This window comes from Engystomops pustulosus, chromosome 6 (assembly GCF_040894005.1).
Source record: "Engystomops pustulosus chromosome 6, aEngPut4.maternal, whole genome shotgun sequence".
NCBI lineage: Eukaryota > Metazoa > Chordata > Amphibia > Anura > Leptodactylidae > Engystomops > Engystomops pustulosus.
Genome location: NC_092416.1, coordinates 179612812 through 179634977, shown reverse-complemented (window position 1 = coordinate 179634977; position 22166 = coordinate 179612812). Strand labels below are relative to the sequence as shown.

The window sequence follows — 22166 nt, the reverse complement described above, 5'->3', positions numbered from 1 at the left end:
ACTACTATAATACTGCCCCCTATGTACAGGAATATAACTACTATAATACTGCCCCCTATGTACAAGAATATAACTACTATAATACTGCCCCCTATGTACAAGAATATAACTACTATAATACTGCCCCCTATGTACAAGAATATAACTACTATAATACTGCCCCTATGTACAGCAATATAACTACTATAATACTACCCCCTATGTACAGGAATATAACTACTATAATACTACCCCCTATGTACAAGAATATAACTACTATAATACTGCCCCCTATATACAGGAATATAACTACTATAATACTGCCCCTATGTACAAGAATATAACTACTATAATACTGCCCCCTATGTACAGGAATATAACTACTATAATACTGATCCCTATGTACAGGAATATAACTACTATATTACTGCCCCCTATGTACAAGAATATAACTACTATAATACTGCCCCCTATGTACAAGAATATAACTACTATAATACTGCCCCCTATGTACAGGAATATAACTACTATAATACTGATCCCTATGTACAGGAATATAACTACTATATTACTGCCCCCTATGTACAAGAATATAACTACTATAATACTGCCCCCTATGTACAGGAATATAACTACTATAATACTGCCCCCTATGTACAGGAATATAACTACTATAATACTGCCCCTATGTACAAGAATATAACTACTATAATACTGCCCCCTATGTACAGGAATATAACTACTATAATACTGCCCCCTATGTACAGGAATATAACTACTATAATACTGCCCCCTATGTACAGGAATATAACTACTATAATACTGCCCCCTATGTACAGGAATATAACTACTATAATACTGCCCCTATGTACAAGAATATAACTACTATAATACTGCCCCCTATGTACAGGAATATAACTACTATAATACTGTCCCCTATGTACAAGAATATAACTACTATAATACTGCCCCCTATGTACAGGAATATAACTACTATAATACTGATCCCTATGTACAAGAATATAACTACTATAATACTGCCCCCTATGTACAAGGGCATGTGAAACACTACAGCAGAAGACTGTATCTAAGCTTGTGATACCGATCACCATGTAATGAGTTATGTCTTCTCTCCTTAGGTGATTCCTAGAGACTCCAAGTCACAATGTCTCAGAGAGTGGGGCAGGATGACCCCGAGCGATACCTCTTTGTGGACCGCGATGTGGTCTACAATCCCGCCACACAGGCGGACTGGACGGCCAAGAAGCTGGTGTGGGTGCCCTCAGAACGGCATGGATTTGAGGCAGCGAGCATCAAGGAGGAGCGGGGGGACGAGGTGGTGGTGGAGCTGGCAGAGAACGGAAAGAAGGCCATGGTGAACAAAGATGACATCCAGAAGATGAACCCACCCAAATTCTCCAAGGTAGAAGATATGGCGGAGCTGACCTGCCTCAATGAGGCCTCCGTGCTGCACAACCTCAAGGACAGATATTACTCCGGACTCATCTATGTAAGTAGGAACGGGAATGTGGCCGTCCTTAAAGGGGTTTTTTATGAGTAGAAAACATGGCTGCTTTCTCCCAAAAACCGCTCCTCTCCTGACCATATGTAGTATTGCAACTTGGCTCCATTCATCTCTATACATATGATCTGCAGTACCCAGCACATCCCATGGGCATGAGTGGCACTGTTCCTGGGAGAAAGCAGCCAAGTGTTTAAAGGGGTTGTCACAAGGTCAGTGTTAACAATCTATATCTTACTGATTATTGGGTGTCCAACCTCTGATCCTAACAATGGGGGGTCCCATTAATCCTGCTGATTGAGCGCTGCCAGAGAGATTGAGATGGCACAGGTTAGGGATGTCACTGCGTTCATGGGGACCCCCATTCGTGTAATCAGTGGAGGCCCACCCATGATCAGAATGCTACTTTCCAATCCTATGGAATATTTATGTGTAATGATGTTGTATTGGTAGTTATCACAGTGGGCACATGCCCCTGGTGCCCATGGGTAGCGCTGCTTGCATTTACTGTTTTCATGTTTTCTATGCATTGTCATTAATAGGTGGAAGACCCCTTTAAATTTGGGTTTACACTTTATTTTTTTATATTAGATTTGTCTTGCTGACATGTGATATTCTGATAAATCCCACAACTTCCTCACTGGATCCAGCGGAAACTTCTTGCCTTTAATTAAACCAAATATTTACTGTGGGGGTCACTGAGGTTCGGACTTTGTGCGCCGAGCGCATTGTGTTTAACCCTTGCTGTGTCGGTGGGCTGACGGGGTCACCGGGTTGTTAAGGGCCTTCTGCTATCAGAGCCAAGTTCCCGTCTGCAGTGACATAAACAACGCTGTCACCCGCCCGGACCAGGATTGTGAGCGCCTGTCATCCCCCAGAACTTCTATTCAGGGGATTAATCATTACAGAGCCCTGCAGGAGGCGCTCCGATCAATAACTGTGCATTAGGTAATGAGCTGCACATATAGGTTTGTGTATGTCTTAAAGGGGCAGGCCGCAGCGCAGCAGGGTGTGACTTCTTCGCCCTCCATTGTGAAATGCTGATATTAGACGTCCCTTTAAATGGCAGATTGAAACGTCTCCTTTAGGTGGCCATATAAATTAGCCTACTAATTTAGACCTGGTGGATCACGCGACCTCTCTGGCTGGGGTACAACCCCTTTAAGATGCCCTCACCTCCTGGAAATGCTCCATGCATTATTAAGGCGAGGTCCTGACCTCAGCTCTTCCATACATCCGATCGATGCTTCTCCTGGCGCTCTGTGGTCCAGGACATAGCAAAAGCCCCGGCCAAGGAATGGCTGCGGTCCGCCCAAGTATGCGGCGTGTCACGGGTAAGGAATGGAAGCCGGCGCTGGTCCAGAGCTCTGCCAGGAGATAAGCCGACGCTATAGAAGGCAGACGTCTGTCACTGCTCTATTTCAGTCTGTCTGGAGGAATCCATGGAGAACGCTTATCTGCAGCACGAGATAAGCGGCCGCTCCCGGAGGGGCAGCATCGCCTACCAAATCACATGACTTTCTCCTGACCTAATAGGAAGACAAACGTCTCCTCTCTGCATCTCCATACATACACGCATATGATTGGCCCCATGGATACACACAGTAGAAGGAAGGAATTTGGGGCAGATATGTAATTTTGGGGGCTAATCTTCAGGACCATTAGGTATTGTGTCCTGTCAGTATAGCTGTGGTTCCCCAGCACAACCCCTTTTATTGTAGACACTTTTTTTTCGGTCTTCCTTTTGTGTTTTTTTTGGATTCTTAAAACAATTCAAAAAGAGAATGAAATTCCGGGGAATTAAAAACTTCCTCCAGGATTGTCTGTTTTGAAAAGAATCAGAAGTTTATGAGGAAACACTGTTTTCCTGTAGGTCAGGAGGTGGTGGTCTTTTCTGGGGACCCCTTGATCTTTTACTGTTAACCCCCACTGTGCCTGAGGACCATCATTTCCCCCTTTTGTACAGTTAATACAATTGCATGATAAATGTAAATAATGTTTCCCTGCAGTGCCCCTGCTGGAAAAACAGGGTATTACAGTATTGAGTCCTCCAGAACCACATCTAGTTCTGGGGGAAGTCTTCATATTTGGAGCATGAATTATCATGGCTGAGCATGAGGAGGGGATAGTTTATAGTAGAGGCATTACTATTTTACTTGTGGCCATTCCACCCTCTATTGCTTTGGCCACCATGTTTGGCTCTTGTGACAGTTTCAAATAGTTGGATTTTGGCTCCGCAGTTTCTCAAACAGGAACAACGTTTTGCAATTATAAAATATGTTGAATTTTAAAGGGAAACTCCAAGATATGAGTTGTGTATCTAAAGGGAAACTCTACCCTGGCAAAAGTTTTCTAGTAGAATTCCACCGTTACAGTCACGACGTGTTCACAGTTTGGATGCGCGCAGGGCATCATAGTCAGTCTCTGTGCAGCTTTAGCTGTGAGTAGAGTGAAAATAAAAAAATAAGACCCAAACCCAAAGTATTTGCTGTTGTCATACACCGCACAGAGACATTAGATGTTTGGTTTGGCCTCTCGCCAGTCATCGTCACGGTCCCGTGCTCTGTCCTGGAGGCAGTAACCTTTGGTGGGGATATGACTCTACCCTAGACAATTGCTTGCCGGGCAATTCCATAACACGTGTTGCTCTGATGCTCATATGGAGATACTCGGCGTGCAGGAGATAAACGGGGGCCACAGGTTGGCGGCAGCCCCTGACCATAGACCTTCCCTGAACTTACACTGTAGTGGACGTCCTCTGCACACAACCACAGTCCTTCCCTTTGTAGCCACAGATATGTCAGGGCGAGGTTTGGCACTTCCTGCTCGAAGAGATTTTGGAATTGCACTGCGAGTGACATGAAGAAGTTGCAGGATTAACTGTGACGAGGGTGAAGCCGCACTCCTGGCTCGCATGCCCTTGCTTTCCCCCTTCCTCACCCATGCCCACCAGTGCCCCTCCATTATACCTTCCATATATGAGCTGTGATGTTTATGTCACCTTTCAAATGTAGGTTTTATTTTATGTGTGTTAAAATCTTGCAACTCATCTCTGGTTGCTGTCAGCGAATGGAGTCATCCAGATGCTGATATGACTCACAACTCGACTTGCACAGATCCAATTTGGCACAAGATATCTAGCTGATAAAATTCACTTACAGGGGTTGTATCCGGTTTGATTGTTGTCCCCTATGCACAGGAGTGAGGACTACAATCTGGTTGGTATCCCCCCCCATTCTGTGTGCATAGGCGATAACTATCAACATTGTTACAACTCCTTTAATTACAATGTATCACTGTTTCAATGGCAAACAGTGGGATTCTGGATGCAGCTTTATATGTGACTAGAGTGTGAGGTCATGTTATCCAAACAAAATGTACAAAGCTCCAATGACTTTCCAGTCTTGGACTTGACGTCCGCTGACACATTGCAACAAAATGCAGCTTCCAGGGCAGCGCGCAGACATGGATACAGGGTTCTCGTTCACCAAAGCAAACAGAGATCTTATAACTGGCACAGAATGATTTAGTAGCGGAGAGATGCCCTTAAGGTATAATATGTGATGATGGAGGCGATTTGAGGACGACCAGATATTGGTGTCAGTCATGTGACCTCATACACTATAAAAGGCGCAGAGATTCATGGCGGGTCCCCAGTGCCGTCATCTTGCCGTAGCCGCCATTAATATCCCGGTCTATGTCATTATTCTAATCCCAATGATGGTCTTTGTTCCAGGCGTGATTCCAGCTCTGGAGGACATAGTAAATCTTCCATAGTTGGGGTCTGGCTCCGGTGGGTGAGAGCCGTGTGGTATGTGTGTGTCCTTGGAGTGGGGCCAGGGGACGACACATTCCCACATTCCTCCCTGATATACGGCTCCCCCCAGTGGTCCCACAATCTGCACATTCCTGCTGCACTAGGAGTTTATTTCCCTTAGTGCCGGAGCCATTCATCACCAGTGATCGAGGCGATCACCATCCCCCGCCACCCCACAGTGTAGTCTGCAATGTCCCACAACAACTTTATAAGCCATGTGATACTGGGTGTAGTACCATGTAACACACAGCTTTACCAGGACCCACATATTCCTGGATACATCCTCTGTCCTGTGGTGGTGTGCTGGGGTATTGGAAAGCTGGGTAGCAGATCCCGGGAGAGATTTCATGGCAGACATATCGATTGTCACTGGACTACTCCCTAGTCATGTAGCCATTATTGGGAACCTGACCATGCAGAGCTATGTAACCGTTTCTATATGTATGGTTTAGTGGCAGCAGGACTGTGAAGTATCGATTTATATTCTGGGATTGTAGCTTTTTCCTTTTACACTCGCACTGCTGTGCTCTGTGCTCTCTGCAGTCAGTGTCTGACAGAGTTGTACCTGGAGTGATGTGTAATGTGCTCCGTGCAGCCTGAATTGGTTATACTCTCTGGAGAGATGTGTAATCAGACCATTGTGTATGTTGGTAGCAGCAGGACTGTAAAATATGGATTTATATCCCAGGATTGTAGCTTTTAAATACTCACTGGAGGTGTGTCCTGACACTGCTGTGCTCTGTGCTCTTTACAGCCAGTGTTGGATATTGGAAAATATGTAATCTTACCTTTGTGCATATTGTTGTTAGTAGCAGCAGGACTGTGATATATGAATTAATATTCCAGGATTTTGCAGTGGTGGTTCCTCACACTGCTGTGCTCTCTCGCTTCTGAAATAAATTTCTATACGGTCTCCCTCTACTGAGTCTTCGCTGTAGTTTTCAACCAGATGTACGATCCTGCTTTTTATAGGAGGTGAGTGATTGTGCAGAGAGCTAAGAGCACAGCAGTGTGAATACAGCCTCAATATACATACAGCATATACAAGCCTTGGGGTTGGGGCCCTGAACTTCAAGGCTTTGCACAGATCCTTGTATTCTGGAGGTTTTCCTTTAGGATGAGGGCACTTACTGTTCTTCCTTCCCTCCGCTGGGGTCTCGCAGGTAAACTTCCTATATGGAAGTGTAGACATCTTGAGCGGTGACATCCCCCGTCCCTTTAAGATTCACCATTGCCACTGTTCCTGAACAATGGTTTCATCTGATAGACCTCACAGCTGAGGGTTTGCTACAGTTGTATCCAGTTCAGACAGCAGCATCTTTTTATAGCCTGTCCCTGGAGGGATCGCTACAATGTATCAGCCTGGAGTGTAAACTGGACACCATTGTAACAAACTGGCATCTCTGAACCTGGAAGGGGCAGGACATGTCCCATGATGCATACTGACCAGAGTTTAGGTCCTGCATTTATAGACTCCCCCTTTAAGTGTTCAGCTTTGCCAGGCGTCGATATAAGAGGAGGTTTTCTCTCACCAAATTTCTCAGCCCTTCGCTAGGTGCCAAGATCAACAAGCCGGGCGATATAGGGTGACGCTCCGGAGAAGGTTTCCTGAGTGTAATCTTAGTAGCTCAGTAATTCTCCCCTGGAATGTCCTCTCCAAAATCAGGGGGTACCAGCCTTAAAGAGCAAGGACACCTTACATAAAGAGGATTCTTAAAGTGGATTTTTTACTTTTAATAGAAGGAGCAGTGTTTTCTATATGGTTGCTTTCATTTCCTTCCAATTTCCAAGACCTCTGCTTCCTATCAGTGAATGGAAACGTTCTGGTTCACATCCAGGTGCTAAAAAGTTTCCCATAGACCTTTGAACTTGTTACAGCTGGGGATTTGCTACAGTAGTATCCAGTCGGTGAAGCAGCACCATCTTATGGTTTGTTACAATGTATCTTTCTGTAGTCAAGGAGGTTTATCTTGCAGAGGATTGTCTAGACTTGGCACAATTGTAACGGACCCTCAGCTGTTGCAAGTAGCAAGTCTTTATTTGTTTTCATCCTCTGGCTGCTTATGATATTGAGTTAGTGACCCCTCTATAGAGCCCCTTTAAGAATATGCTCCTGTTTTCATAGGATTAGTGGCGATCCCCTGCACCCTGACCCCTCCATTGTCTATAAATAGCCCCTGCACACCTGGGTCCCCCTCCCCCATGTCTCCATACAATGGGTCTTCTGGCTTCCTGTACACCTGCCTGCACATCCTGCGGCGCCCCCCTCCCTCCCTGGTGGTCGGTGAAGCTGCAGCCGGTTCCGCCACATTGGAGACGCAGATGTTTTCACTTTTAGCTCAGTGCTGGGTTTATGGAGGAGGAATTTCCCCCGTCCTGATGTCAGGGCTCCTGAAGAGGCGCTAATAGGGACAAATTAAGCAGTGTCATAAAACGGGGTCACATGACACGTTCCTGGGAATGACCGTGTTGCAGCCACCGCCGTATTCATGTCCTGCACTGGAGGGGGGAGGGGGTCATCCATGCGATTCTAGCGAACATCACCCAATAGAAATCCCACAAGATACTGATGAATACAGACTTGTATAATGGGGTCCATGGATACAAGCCGGGAGCTCCTCTGCTGTATGCGATAATCTACACCGTGTGACATGTAGGAGATCCGCCACATTATGTTTTTTTTAGATCTCTGCTTGCTGCCTTTCTTAAAGGAACTCCCTGGTCATGTGATGTCACACAGGTGCACGGCTCGTTATGGCCCTGGTCATGTGATGTCACACAGGTGCACGGCTCGTTATGGCCCTGGTCATGTGATGTCACACAGGTGCACGGCTCGTTATATCCCTGGTCATGTGATGTCACACAGGTGCACGGCTCGTTATATCCCTGGTCATGTGATGTCACACAGGTGCACGGCTCGTTATATCCCTAGTCATGTGATGTCACACAGGTGCACGGCTCGTTATATCCCTGGTCATGTGATGTCACACAGGTGCACGGCTCGTTATATCCCTGGTCATGTGATGTCACACAGGTGCACGGCTCGTTATATCCCTGGTCATGTGATGTCACACCGGTGCAGGGCTCGTTACAGTAATCAGAGCTGTGTGATGTAACAAATTCTGCACCTGTGTGACATCACATGACCAGGGACTGGTGTTTTGCTACAGAAGGTAAACAAAGAAGCCTTTCTATAGAATGACAGGAAGCAGAGATCTAGAATTGATGAAAGTAGACCAACCCTTTTAGAGATTGCTGCACCAGTTCTGCTGTCTGGTAGTTGCCCCCATGTGGTAGCTGGTCTGTCGCTGGTCCTGCTTGTTGATACTTTGTATCTGACGAGTAGTTTGTAAATTGTCTTAATGGTTTCTTGGCTGTGATTGGTGGTAACGGAGAATACTATTGGCTAATACTGGGCCTATACACACCAGGGCAATGGACTATAATAAATCAGACCTTACTAGTTGCCCGGCACCATTGATGCCCATGTTACTGGCGCCCCTATCTTTTCAGATACCTCTACACCCATGTTATGAGATGAGGATAATTCTGCCACTGATCTTGTGGTCCTGCCCCGCCATGTAATGTGCAGAATGGCGCCAGCACCGTCCGGTCCCCGCCGCCGCAGCTGTGTTATATCACCGCTGTCACCGGCTACAATAATCCCGCCAGCGTCCCCCGACCCCGGGGTCCAGTCGCACTTTCCCACACATATCAGGGGCTTCCGTGATGGAGAAAGAATTCCCTGAGTAAACACAAGTAGAAGCCACTTCGTGTTTTCTCAGCGGAGCTGCACCCGCACCGTGTTATTAGAGGGTGAATGACCCCGCACATTGACAGAGGTCACTGACATGACTTAAAGGGGACCTGTCACCAGAATTTACCCCATTACACTACCAGCCCCCTCAGGTAGGGGATCAAATGTCCACTCTAGAATTTTTGTTTTATGGTGATATCTTATCCGTTAGTTATTAAAAGAAACCCCTCCAGGGTCACGTGATAAAGAGCAGAGACGAGTCATATTTTACCTGAGATGAGTCGCTTATTGAGGCTGCAGAGGGAGAGGAACTTGAGTTTTTCAGTTCTGTAGACACCATAAACATGCATTTGGTGTCACATTCGGGATAAAAATCTCCTCTTTCAGATCACATCATTGTTGGAAATGTGAGTTATTGCTAAAGATCCAATTTTACCATTTTCTTTAACTTTCTCCGTCTTCTGGTTGCTCCCAGAACCACAATCCTGAAAGAAGAGATTTATAAGTCGTAAAGGTCTTGTAAAATCTTCTCTGCTCATCTTCACGTGACTTTGGAGGAAGTAAATGGGTGATATTTCACATAATATGGTATTTCATGTTATCCCCGACCTGAGGGGGCAGTGAGTTTAGTGGGTTAAATCCTGGTGACAGGTTCTCTTTAAGTTTGAGGCAGAATAGTCAGGATCAGTCTTTTTTTTCTTTTTATTTTCTCTGATTTTCTTACATTCTTTATTGAAAGTGTCAGTCTAAACTGCAGTTGTAGCCTGCTTTTCCTGTACCAGGAGGCCCTGGATGAGCAGAACATGGCGCTGACCTAGCAGAGGGGTGTCTGGTTTTACACAGGACTGGAAAAATTATAAATTTAGAGTAAGATTGTAGCACAGGCGCCATGTTAGTCACAGATGACGGGGTATCTCGTAGTCTGCTGTGGTTTTCAGCCAGGAATGCAGCTCTGGTGGTGTGCAGTGACGGGGGTGTGAGCGCTGAACCAGTAAATTCTGTCTGTGACCCGGGGCCCAGTGTCCTCCTCCCAGAATGCAGCAGTCACCCAGCTTTCTCCTTGTGGGGCCTCTCCCATAGGGGGCGGCTTGTGGAGGGAGATAAGGGCGATGTGCGGCCTCCACACGCTGCCGTGCACAGGGCTGGACTCCTTTCTCAGCCTCAGCCTCCCTGTGTTTGGTTATAGGGGGAGGATTGGGGCAGATTTTGTTGTACTCCGCACATTTGGTACATTTGGCCAATTCTTCTGAGAAATACAGAACCGTGAAACGTGGATTTATGTTACCGCCAAAATGCACATGTCCTCACACTGCTGCGCTCTGAGCTCACTGCACTGTGCTGATTCACCTGTTATTGTGACTGTTGTCTTACTCTAATATAAGCCTGCTTCCGCTTTTACTCAGAACTGTAGGGCTGTGGATCAGAGAAAAGCACACAGCAGTGTGAGGACACGCCCTCGGTACACTGGGAGGAGCTACAGCCATACTACTAACCATACACACAAAGTTGTTATTGCACATCCCTCTTGGACTACTAAGTAATTCTGATTGCAGAGAGCACAGAGCACAGTAGTGTGAGGATGCGTCTCCTTTGCAATCCTAGAATATAAGTCCAAATATCTCACAGTCCTGATTCTAATAACCTACACTAATGTCTGGTTACACATCTTTTCAGGGACAGTGCCTAACACCGACTGTAGAGGGGAGAGAGCACAGCTGTGTGAGGACATACCTCCACTAAAATTCTGGAATATGAATCCATGTATCATAGTCCTGCTGCTACTAACATATGCAAAGGTATAACAATACATCTCTCCAGGTACAACGTATAACACTGGCACAGAGCACAGCAGTGTGAGGGCACACCTCCATTACAATACTGGAATATAAATCCATATATCACAGTCCTGCTGCTACTAACAACATACGCCAGGGTATGATTACACATCTCTCCAGGGACAATACCCAAGACTGGATGTAGATTGTTTAGTCTTTCCTTTGACTGGTTCTGAGTCGGTGGTGATTGAATAAATTGGTAGCACACATAATAATTAATGCATCTCCATGGTTACAGACTACGATCCCATCCGGTGTAGTCAGACCTTGCTGATTGGAGAAGACCTAGAGAAACTCCTAACAGAAAGGCCCGACTACACTGGGTTGTATTGTAGTTTGTAACCATGGAGCCGCTTAGGGAGCTGTATACAGAAAACAGAAAGATTCTTCTATGGATATTTTGTGGAAATGGTAATATCTTAAAAGTCAAGAAATATCTAGAAAATGTATTCGGGATAATTGATATGTTTGTTCCGACATGTAGCCCCCCCCACCTATCAGCTGCCTCCAGTATAGAGGTGAATGTACGCAGCGCCATACTCTGCGCAGTGGCCGTGCTGGGTTATTACAGCTTAGTTTTCCTTCCCTTGACCTCTCTGAGTTTTAGAGGACACGCCAAAGGGGAGGAGCCAATAACAGTTGTCCTGCCCCCTGTTGGCTGCTTTGAGAACTTTTTTTTTGTTATTTCCAGATTTGTCATTGGTTGATGTCTGGATCCTCCCCCTGCGCTGTAGTACATTATTACCCATCTGATATCTTAATGACACTCTTTGTGGGTAATGGCGTGTTGTAGGGCGGTTGTCATCGCACGTGGGGGGGCGGTATTAGTCTGGAGAAGGGGTTTTTCTTTTTAATTACAGTTATTTTCTCTCTCTCGTTGTCTAGACTTACTCCGGGTTATTCTGTGTGGTGATCAACCCCTACAAGAACCTCCCCATCTATTCGGAGAATATCATAGAGATGTACCGCGGGAAGAAGCGCCACGAGATGCCGCCGCACATCTACGCCATATCAGAGTCTGCCTACCGCTGCATGCTCCAAGGTGAGTCCATGGGTGGCACGGAGTAAAACGGCGCCCCTGCTGTCCACAGGTGGTGTCTGGTATTGCAGCTAGACTCTACCCAAAATTATATGCACCTGAGGGTTAGGCTGCTGCCTCTGTCCGGTGGAGGTTGTACCCTCCGGAGATGAGGAGGAGGAGGTGGTCTGTAGATAACCCTGGTGGTCATTGGGAACTTTCTCCTGACATGTTGGGACCCTATGGTATAACCGCACACCATCAGTTTAGTCATCTGACAGTATGAGCTGCAATACTACACACAACCTGTAGACAGGAGTGGCGCTGTTTTGTAATGAGCCATGTTTGCCCAATCCTGGACTCCCAACTTAAAGGGGAGCTCCGCTGCAGTTGATTGTCTTTGTTTCCCCTTGCCATGCTGGCAGTGATGGCTTTGGCTGGCTCTCTGCCTACTAGCGGACACTTGAGGGGGGATTTTGAAGACGCCTTTAATATCTTAGGGTCTATGGAGCTTGAAGGAGACCCCTAACTATGTGACGGCCCCTAATCGCTGGGAGCGTGCATCTATTAGGGGTGATGGGTGGAGCGACTGCACTCGATTACAAAGCTATAAGGGAATCTTTGTGAGGGCATGCAGCTTTGGCTGTGACTAGAGTTTTGTAGATACATATGTGAAGTATTTTGGTGCAGGGGATTTCTCAGTAGAGTCATCGTCTTATCGGGGGCCCTGGATATTTATCTATTAATAATCGGCTTCCTGTCCGGGGTCTGTTTGCCGTCATGAGGGAATATTTTGGGGCTCGCACGCCACATGTGTATACGTTCTGCTGTTTGTGGAATGTCGATGTATATATCGTCCTGTATAAACAGCGGGCGCGCCAGGCATCTGCGTGCAGTTACTGTAACGCAGCATCTTGTTACATGTACAACCTGTCAGGTCATGGGATGCTTTGCTTTTCGGTGTCTGTCTGCCCACTGGAGCACAGAGTATTTCAGCACTGGGTTCTGTGTATGAATGAGGGTTGGACACTTCTCAAACCTAACATAAACCTCCAGTTTACTGTGGAGGACTGAGGATTGACATCCAGGATTGTAGCTTCTCCCAGTGCACTGGGGGTGTGTCCTCACACTGATGTGCTCTGTGCTCTCTGCATTGAATTGTAAATGTAAATTTCACACAGTATGATTACACATTTCTCCAGGGACATTACATAAGCCCTGAGCACAGCAGTGCACGATCATGGAATATAAGTCTATATTTCACAGTCCTGCTGCTACTAACAACATACACAAAGCTATGATTTCACATCTCTAAAGGGACAATACATATCACTGGCTGCTGTCTGTTTGTTCACTCCTGCTGATGGTTTCTCTTTGCAACTTTTTCTCCTGTGTAGTATGTGTCCCAAATCCGTGCCCTCCTCCACCCACATCCCACCAAAATGTCTTCAGCTCAGTATAAAAGTCTTTCTCGCGTGGTCACGTGTTACATATGTGAATTCTGTGCACCCTTGGTTTTGAATAGAATTCCATAATTGCAGTAAAGACTGGAATGTATGCGGATATAGCAGGAATGTGAGCGATTGTGTATTGGGGAGTGTGGAAAGCTGGGTACAGGCGCCATCCCAGCATCAGCATGACCCTGGTGCCAGGCCTGTGCCCCGGGTGAAGTGCCCGCTTCCGCATTAGCCCGGCGAACCCCTGGAGCCCGGCCAGCACATGTCATTTCATGGAGAATGCTGCAGCTTTTTAGCCGCTGACTGTTTCCTCCCTCATAAACCCTGCGGTAACCGCAGCAGACATAGAGATCCGGGCACTCTGAGGTCACAAGGCCAGACCCTCAGCTATGCCCCCAACCCCCCTCCACTTCCTTCCAGACTCCCCCACCTCAGTGTTTGTAATGTCTGGTAGAGTCTTGGGAGTCATTGTCTTCAGAATGTGGGCTTGCTTAACCCATGATATGCCAGGTATCCGCACTGAAATCTTATGTTATTTACAAAAAAATGTTCTGTTTGATCCCCCAATTACACATCGGATGGTCACAGGCTGATCGCTTCTGGAACCACAGTGGAACCATTGGAAGAACCCAACTGCAAGTGTAGGATTTTCCTACAGCTCCCCCGCAGGAGAAATGAAGTATTGCATTCTTAAAGGACATCTACCACCAGGATGAAGGACTGTATGCAAATGAGGGGATCCCCTCGGGCTCATTTGCATACAGTCCTTCAGTGTAGATGCCCTTTAATTGAAAGTAACTGGTGGCCTTGGCAAAGAAAGGACATGCTGGGTCCTCCAGAGAAGGGTCTGTAGAAAACAGAGTAGTTGAATGGAACCCAAAAACAAGTGTTCAATTCTTCTACAGCACCTCCACAGGAGAAATGAAGTATTACATGCTGTTCATTGATACAGTCTGATTGCACATGCAAAGCAAAGGACATGCTAGGTCTTCCAGAAAGTGGTGTATATCCCGAACAGAAGGTCAATATAGCCCTACGGCACCTCCGCAGGAGACATAAGGTATTACATACTGTCCATTGCAACCAACTGGTTATCCATGTAATGTAATAAATTGCTGAATCCATCAGAGAGTGGTTTATATAGAGCTAAAAGCAATGAATGGATCCCAGCAGCAAGTGTTGAGTTCTCCTACAGCACCCCCACAGGAGAAAGAAGGTATTACATGCTGCTCATTGAAACAAACTACCATGCATCCATGTTATGCAAGAACTTGTTGGAGGAGTAAGAGTTGATGGATAACATTTAGTATGCAGTCACCCATGATGCTCTGCTCTGCCGCTGACTCACTGTATGCCTTCTGCCATAGCATCTGTCACAGCGCTGGTGATAAAGGCTTCTAACACTCAGGATTTCCTTCCGGTCGCTGTTCCCCCTCCACGGCTTTCCAAGGATTGGCACATGGATGACAGAGATGAGCGTGGGCATCCTGTCCTAGTGTCCGCCCGCTCTGGCCCGATGCCATTTTTGTTCAACGGTGCAATTCAAGCTGGCGCTTCACCCCCTCTAACAATGCCGACTCTGTTGTGGGTATTCTGGCCGTGTCCTAGAACTGGCAGAACACGATGCGGCTGGCATCCCGGCACCATCAACGTCTCGTTATGAATATGAACATAGAGTACAGAGATCGCCATGTGCCCGGGAGTAACGTGCTGCAGCCACAGTCATACATGAGCAATCCCATAGGACCAGGGGGTGGGTAGCACACTCCGGGACACCATGTTATCTAATCTGGAAGCGTGACCCTAATCTTCTTTTAAGGCCACCTCAAGACTGACTTTTGGTACTTAGTCTCGGTAATTCCTGCTTACGTCCTTGTGTCTCATCCCCATCCTGTGCCAAGAAAGAAGCTTATAGGCCGCAGATGTGGACTGTGATGTCATGGATTATTTAGTATTTGGGACACTAAGAATAATGGACACTTTTTGTGTCTCGTGGATAGATCTCCGTGCTATCCCATACTATCCTTTTAAACTTTTTCCAAAATCCTGGATAAAATTAGCAAAACTGATGGAGACCACGTTGGAAGATTTGAAGGTCCTTCGATGGAAATGAAAACGCACATGTGAACAAAGCCCAAGATGGCGACAAGTCCGACGTATAGAAACAATCCATGTGTTATCATCACCTAAATGGTTATAATGAAACCCAAATGGCTTGACGTGTGTCCAATAGTCCGTTCACGGAGACTCCCAGCAGATTGCTTAGCTCAAGTCCTTTGAAGTCGTCTGCGCCCATTAGGCGATAACATTCCTCCGAGGTGCAGGAATGCTCCAGCTTTTTGATATATTACTCTTTGGCTTTCAAGAGTTTTTTTTTTTTTGTTTTTGTTCTTTTTTTGGTCCATGGAAACGGTGGGATTCAGACTCCATCGCAATGTGTGACACCTGCCTGGCCCAGGTCACGGCTGTCGTAAAGTGAGCGATCCTGTCTGCTGCAGCCGATGGATCATCTCACTTCTGGATATTTCTGAGTCTAACGTCTGCCAAGGTTCATATTTTACCATTCCTATAAATTCTCTGGTAATCCAGATGTTCCTCCAGCTGTGAAGACCAGAATTCCTGAAAGGCAATGCACTTTTTGTCTAGACTTTCCTTGATCTGGAAGGTGACTATTAATGTGATCCTTCACCTAGAAGACGAAATAACCCATAAGCTATTCCCTCGGTTCTGCTCTGCATGACTCTGTTGTTCCTTCCTTAGATGGCCACTGACTACTTTAGGGACAGCTGCCTGTACGTAAGGAGCGCCACCTACATTCCCCTGATCATGGACAATAGTGGGGAATGTCTGTGACTTACTCTACGACCAATAGTTTGGTAAAACCAACCCTATGGGGGCAGATAAGCAGAGACTTGTATTAGTAGGGCTTGTCTTTATATTTGGGTCCGTCACAACCCTTCGGTGATGCAGCTGTCTTCCAGGTCATAATGAGTTGTCTCGCCTCTGTTGAAGAGGTCGTAGTGTTTCAGACACTGTGGACCTTGCTTTGGTTATGACTACTTTGAGCCTCCTCCTAAAACAATTCTTCTTAATGTCCCTTAAAAAATCCAGGAAGGAAGTAATAGTAACACGACCTCCTCAAGTCAGAGAGTGGAATTTCCTGTCGTGATCGTCCTTCGCATATTTATAATACGAGGATTTCATTCTGGTTATACTTGGGCATTGATGGATTCACATATTGGTTTGTGTCAGACACCTGAGGTCGGGAGATGAACCTCCACCAGAGAACACAAGGATTGGACATGGCGAAATGTGAATGTCCAGCCCTTTTCTTCTTCGGCATCGAACACGTTTGGAACTTGCTTGACCATCTAATGGGATAAGAAGGATCAGACACTTAAGTTTCAACTTTTCCGATTCCTATGTTCTCGAGGATGGGAGATGCCGGACCGCTTCTTACTCTCCTTTCCATAATCGGGGGAAATCCATGGAGCTCGGCTTCTCCTATGTATAAGTGGTAGCACCTAACCTCCTGGTACACATGTAAAGAATATTGCGCTGTGTCCAACGCTTCCCATCGATGGCAATCGCTTTGGTTTTGATGCAGTGTCCACATCTGCGTTGTATTTATTTTAATGGGTTTGTTAAGCCCGGCAATCTGCGGGGGCCCATCTGTAGTCAATTTGTTCCTGCTTTACGCCCGTTTATTTTTAGGGCACCCGGCCCCAGCTGCACAGACCAGACACCAACGCGCTTGACCAGAGTTGTGTTTATGTTTCGGTAACAGACTCCTCTAAACCGCAGGAATGCAGGTCCCGAGGGGGAGTCAGACCTGTCCCTGCTCCTGCTATGAGGGGCATGTTAGGGTCCCCCATATATGGACTGTACATATTGATAGGGGATGGTAGACGCAAGATATTGGTTTTGTGTCACCCAGAACTTTTTGGTGGCTTTGGGCCCACATGCGGTTTAGACTGTGAATCTGCAGCGCGGTCTCGTCTAGTTCAGTTCTGGTCTCTGTTATGTTCCCATGATGGTGAAGGACCATTAACCTCATCCATCATCAGTCAGTGATGCGTCCATTCCCCTAATTATCTGCCGCCCAATAAACCCACAGGTTGGGATCACTGGAGGCACAAACCTCTCGCCTACTTACGGATATACATATTGTTTCCAGCACTCCTTAGCTTCAGCCTGGACAGGAGGATCTGTAAGTTCTTGTGCAGCAACTTGGGGTGGGTCTCATGGAGTTTCCAGTTTCACCAAAAATCTGCATTTTTATCCAACATTTTATCTAATCCTTCACCAGATACCAGAAATGATCCTGTAAGATTCTTATCCGGCTTTCTGGTCAGATTATCTCCAGTTCTTTCTAAACAAGCCCTTAGTCCTTCTCAGCCTAAATCTTGGTCTTCAAACTGGGTCTGGAAAAATGGACCTATTTTGAGACGACCAGAATTTTTCATTGACAAATTATTTCTTCTATGTATATCAAGAGAACCACCGTTACTGGAGCCCTACTTTGGTGGTCATCTCAAGAACATATCCAAGTGTCTGGTTGACCTTGTTGACTCCATTTTTTGGGAAGGCTGACTTCCATATTTGTGGCGTTCTCCTTGCCCTTATCTATTATGTGTAATTGACTGGTCACACCCTTGTATGTGCACTAAATGTCCCCTCAGGATCTGCTTGGTCTCGGGCGCCCTTTCTAGTCATCTGTGGGGATCTTGTGCTGCGGTCACAAATGTTTATAGTGGAATCTTCCCATTAAGGATCCTGTAGCACATCCTATCCAAAAGTCCACATTCGAGGAGGACCAACTTGACCATCCCGGTGACCTGAGGTGCAGATGCTATACCACTATAGACCTGGTTGTGATGGCTCTCCTTCCAGCTGTGACTACATGTAGACCCCCTCCCCCCCCCCTGCAAGATCTGGAGAACTTTTAAGGAATCTGCACAACCCTGGAGCCTCATTAAATGTGTCTCCATCCATTATTCTCCTTGCAGAACCATTTGCTTAGTGTTGAGCGTGTGATGAGCCGGAGCTCTCTGACGTGTGGTTAATAGGATGTGCCTCCAGCCGTGCGGGGGTTAAAGGCAATTACACTAACTACATTCATGTGACCGGCATGAGCCTGATGTTATGGAACGACAGGTGCGGGACAAGGATTCCTGGAGGCCGGGATACCGGATATCCAGCACCGTGACTGACGGCATACATTACTAATGTCCCCATATGTCAGAGCGGAGATCACGTGTAATGTATACCATGCAGCCCGGCTATGGAAACCGGGGCAAACAGAGGAGATGATGGCGCCACAATAGAAATATTTGTATGTCACCGTATATACAGTATATTACACTGTGAGGACGTGCAATGTCTGGGGACTGGGGTGATGGGACCGTGATAGGTGATCCGCACCTCCTCTATGGACGTGGTATAAGGGGAACCAAATGTGTCATTAGGGTTACGCAGTAAATGCTGCAGGTTCCTCATTGCCCTCCACCCTCGGAGGTCCCGCAGCGTTCAGCAAATGTGCGCAGGAATCTCCGGGAACAGCTGTGGGAACGCTCAGCGCTCACCGGGATTGTTTAGAGACAACTGTCCTGCTGCAGCTTTCATGTGCCGAGCTCTTAATAGAGAAGTGATTTACTGGAGTGTTTAACCACAGATCATCCCCCTGTTACATTATAATGGCTTTATTATGGTGCGGGCCGCCCTGACGTATGCCAGATGTTACACAGAGTCACCAGCTTCTGCTGCAGTAATGAGGGAGTAAAGTCACCGGCTGCACAAGTTATAAAGGGTCCATGGCCTAATAGTGTATTATATGTATAATGTACAAATACATTCATTACATCCTGTATTATACCCCAGAGCTGCACTCACTATTCTCCTGCTGGTGCAGTCACTGTGTACATACATGACATTACTTATCCTGTACTGATCCTGAGTTACATCCTGTATTATACCCCAGAGCTGCACTCACTATTCTGCTGCTGGTGCAGTCACTGTGTACATACATGACATTACTTATCCTGTACTGATCCTGAGTTACATCCTGTATTATACCCCAGAGCTGCACTCACTATTCTCCTGCTGGTGCAGTCACTGTGTACATACATGACATTACTTATCCTGTACTGATCCTGAGTTACATCCTGTATTATACCCCAGAGCTGCACTCACTATTCTGCTGCTGGTGCAGTCACTGTGTACATACATGACATTACTTATCCTGTACTGATCCTGAGTTACATCCTGTATTATACTCCAGAGCTGCACTCACTATTCTGCTGCTGGTGCAGTCACTGTGTACATACATGACATTACTTATCCTGTACTGATCCTGAGTTACATCCTGTATTATACTCCAGAGCTGTACTCACTATTCTGCTGGTGCAGTCACTGTGTACATACATGACATTACTTATCCTGTACTGATCCTGAGTTACATCCTGTATTATACTCCAGAGCTGCACTCACTATTCTGCTGCTGGTGCAGTCACTGTGTACATACATGACATTACTTATCCTGTACTGATCCTGAGTTACATCCTGTATTATACCCCAGAGCTGCACTCACTATTCTGCTGCTGGTGCAGTCACTGTGTACATACATGACATCACTTATCCTGTACTGATCCTGAGTTACATCCTGTATTATACCCCAGAGCTGCACTCACTATTCTGCTGCTGGTGCAGTCACTGGGTACACACATGACATTACTTATCCTGTACTGATCCTGAGTTACATCCTGTATTATACCCCAGAGCTGCACTCACTATTCTGCTGCTGGTGCAGTCACTGTGTACATACATGACATTACTTATCCTGTACTGATCCTGGGTTACATCCTGTATTATACCCCAGAGCTGCACTCACTATTCTGCTGCTGGTGCAGTCACTGTGTACATACATGACATTACTTATCCTGTACTGATCCTGAGTTACATCCTGTATTATACTCCAGAGCTGTACTCACTATTCTGCTGGTGCAGTCACTGTGTACATACATGACATTACTTATCCTGTACTGATCCTGAGTTACATCCTGTATTATACCCCAGAGCTGCACTCACTATTCTGCTGCTGGTGCAGTCACTGTGCACATACATGACATTACTTATCCTGTACTGATCCTGAGTTACATCCTGTATTATACTCCAGAGCTGCACTCACTATTCTGCTGCTGGTGCAGTCACTGTGTACATACATGACATTACTTATCCTGTACTGATCCTGAGTTACATCCTGTATTATACTCCAGAGCTGCACTCACTATTCTGCTGCTGGTGCAGTCACTGTACATACATGACATTACTTATCCTGTACTGATCCTGAGTTACATCCTGTATTATACCCCAGAGCTGCACTCACTATTCTGCTGCTGGTGCAGTCACTGTGTACATACATGACATTACTTATCCTGTACTGATCCTGAGTTACATCCTGTATTATACTCCAGAGCTGCACTCACTATTCTGCTGCTGGTGCAGTCGCTGTGTACATACATGACATTACTTATCCTGTACTGATCCTGAGTTACATCCTGTATTATACCCCAGAGCTGCACTCACTATTCTGCTGCTGGTGCAGTCACTGTACATACATGACATTACTTATCCTGTACTGATCCTGAGTTACATCCTGTATTATACCCCAGAGCTGCACTCACTATTCTGCTGCTGGTGCAGTCACTGTGTACATACATGACATTACTTATCCTATACTGATCCTGAGTTACATCCTGTATTATACTCCAGAGCTGCACTCACTATTCTGCTGCTGGTGCAGTCACTGTGTACATACATGACATTACTTATCCTGTACTGATCCTGAGTTACATCCTGTATTATACTCCAGAGCTGCACTCACTATTCTGCTGCTGGTGCAGTCACTGTACATACATGACATTACTTATCCTGTACTGATCCTGAGTTACATCCTGTATTATACTCCAGAGCTGCACTCACTATTCTGCTGCTGGTGCAGTCGCTGTGTACATACATGACATTACTTATCCTGTACTGATCCTGAGTTACATCCTGTATTATACCCCAGAGCTGCACTCACTATTCTGCTGCTGGTGCAGTCACTGTACATACATGACATTACTTATCCTGTACTGATCCTGAGTTACATCCTGTATTATACCCCAGAGCTGCACTCACTATTCTGCTGCTGGTGCAGTCACTGTGTACATACATGACATTACTTATCCTGTACTGATCCTGAGTTACATCCTGTATTATACCCCAGAGCTGCACTCACTATTCTGCTGCTGGTGCAGTCACTGTGTACATACATGACATTACTTATCCTGTACTGATCCTGAGTTACATCCTGTATTATACTCCAGAGCTGCACTCACTATTCTGCTGCTGGTGCAGTCACTGTGTACATACATGACATTACTTATCCTGTACTGATCCTGAGTTACATCCAGTATTATACCCCAGAGCTGCACTCACTATTCTGCTGCTGGTGCAGTCACTGTGTACATACATGACATTACTTATCCTGTACTGATCCTGAGTTACATCCTGTATTATACCCCAGAGCTGCACTCACTATTCTGCTGCTGGTGCAGTCACTGTGTACATACATGACATTACTTATCCTGTACTGATCCTGAGTTACATCCTGTATTATACCCCAGAGCTGCACTCACTATTCTGCTGCTGGTGCAGTCACTGTGTACATGCATGACATTACTTATCCTGTACTGATCCTGAGTTACATCCTGTATTATACCCCAGAGCTGCACTCACTAT

General features: G+C 46.2%; 1 protein-coding gene across 3 annotated transcripts in view; it reads left to right on the top strand.

The window, feature by feature from the left end:
* The window catches only part of MYH10 (myosin heavy chain 10), a 59347-nt gene that overhangs the window by 5777 nt on the left and 31404 nt on the right, over positions 1-22166 (top strand). For all 3 annotated transcript variants that reach the window (XM_072112610.1, XM_072112609.1, XM_072112608.1), the window contains exons 2-3: positions 1119-1489; positions 11796-11952. In XM_072112610.1, coding sequence (XP_071968711.1) covers positions 1145-1489; positions 11796-11952 — 502 coding nt within the window. In that variant the 5' untranslated portion in view covers positions 1119-1144. The remainder of the gene's footprint in view (positions 1-1118; positions 1490-11795; positions 11953-22166) is intronic.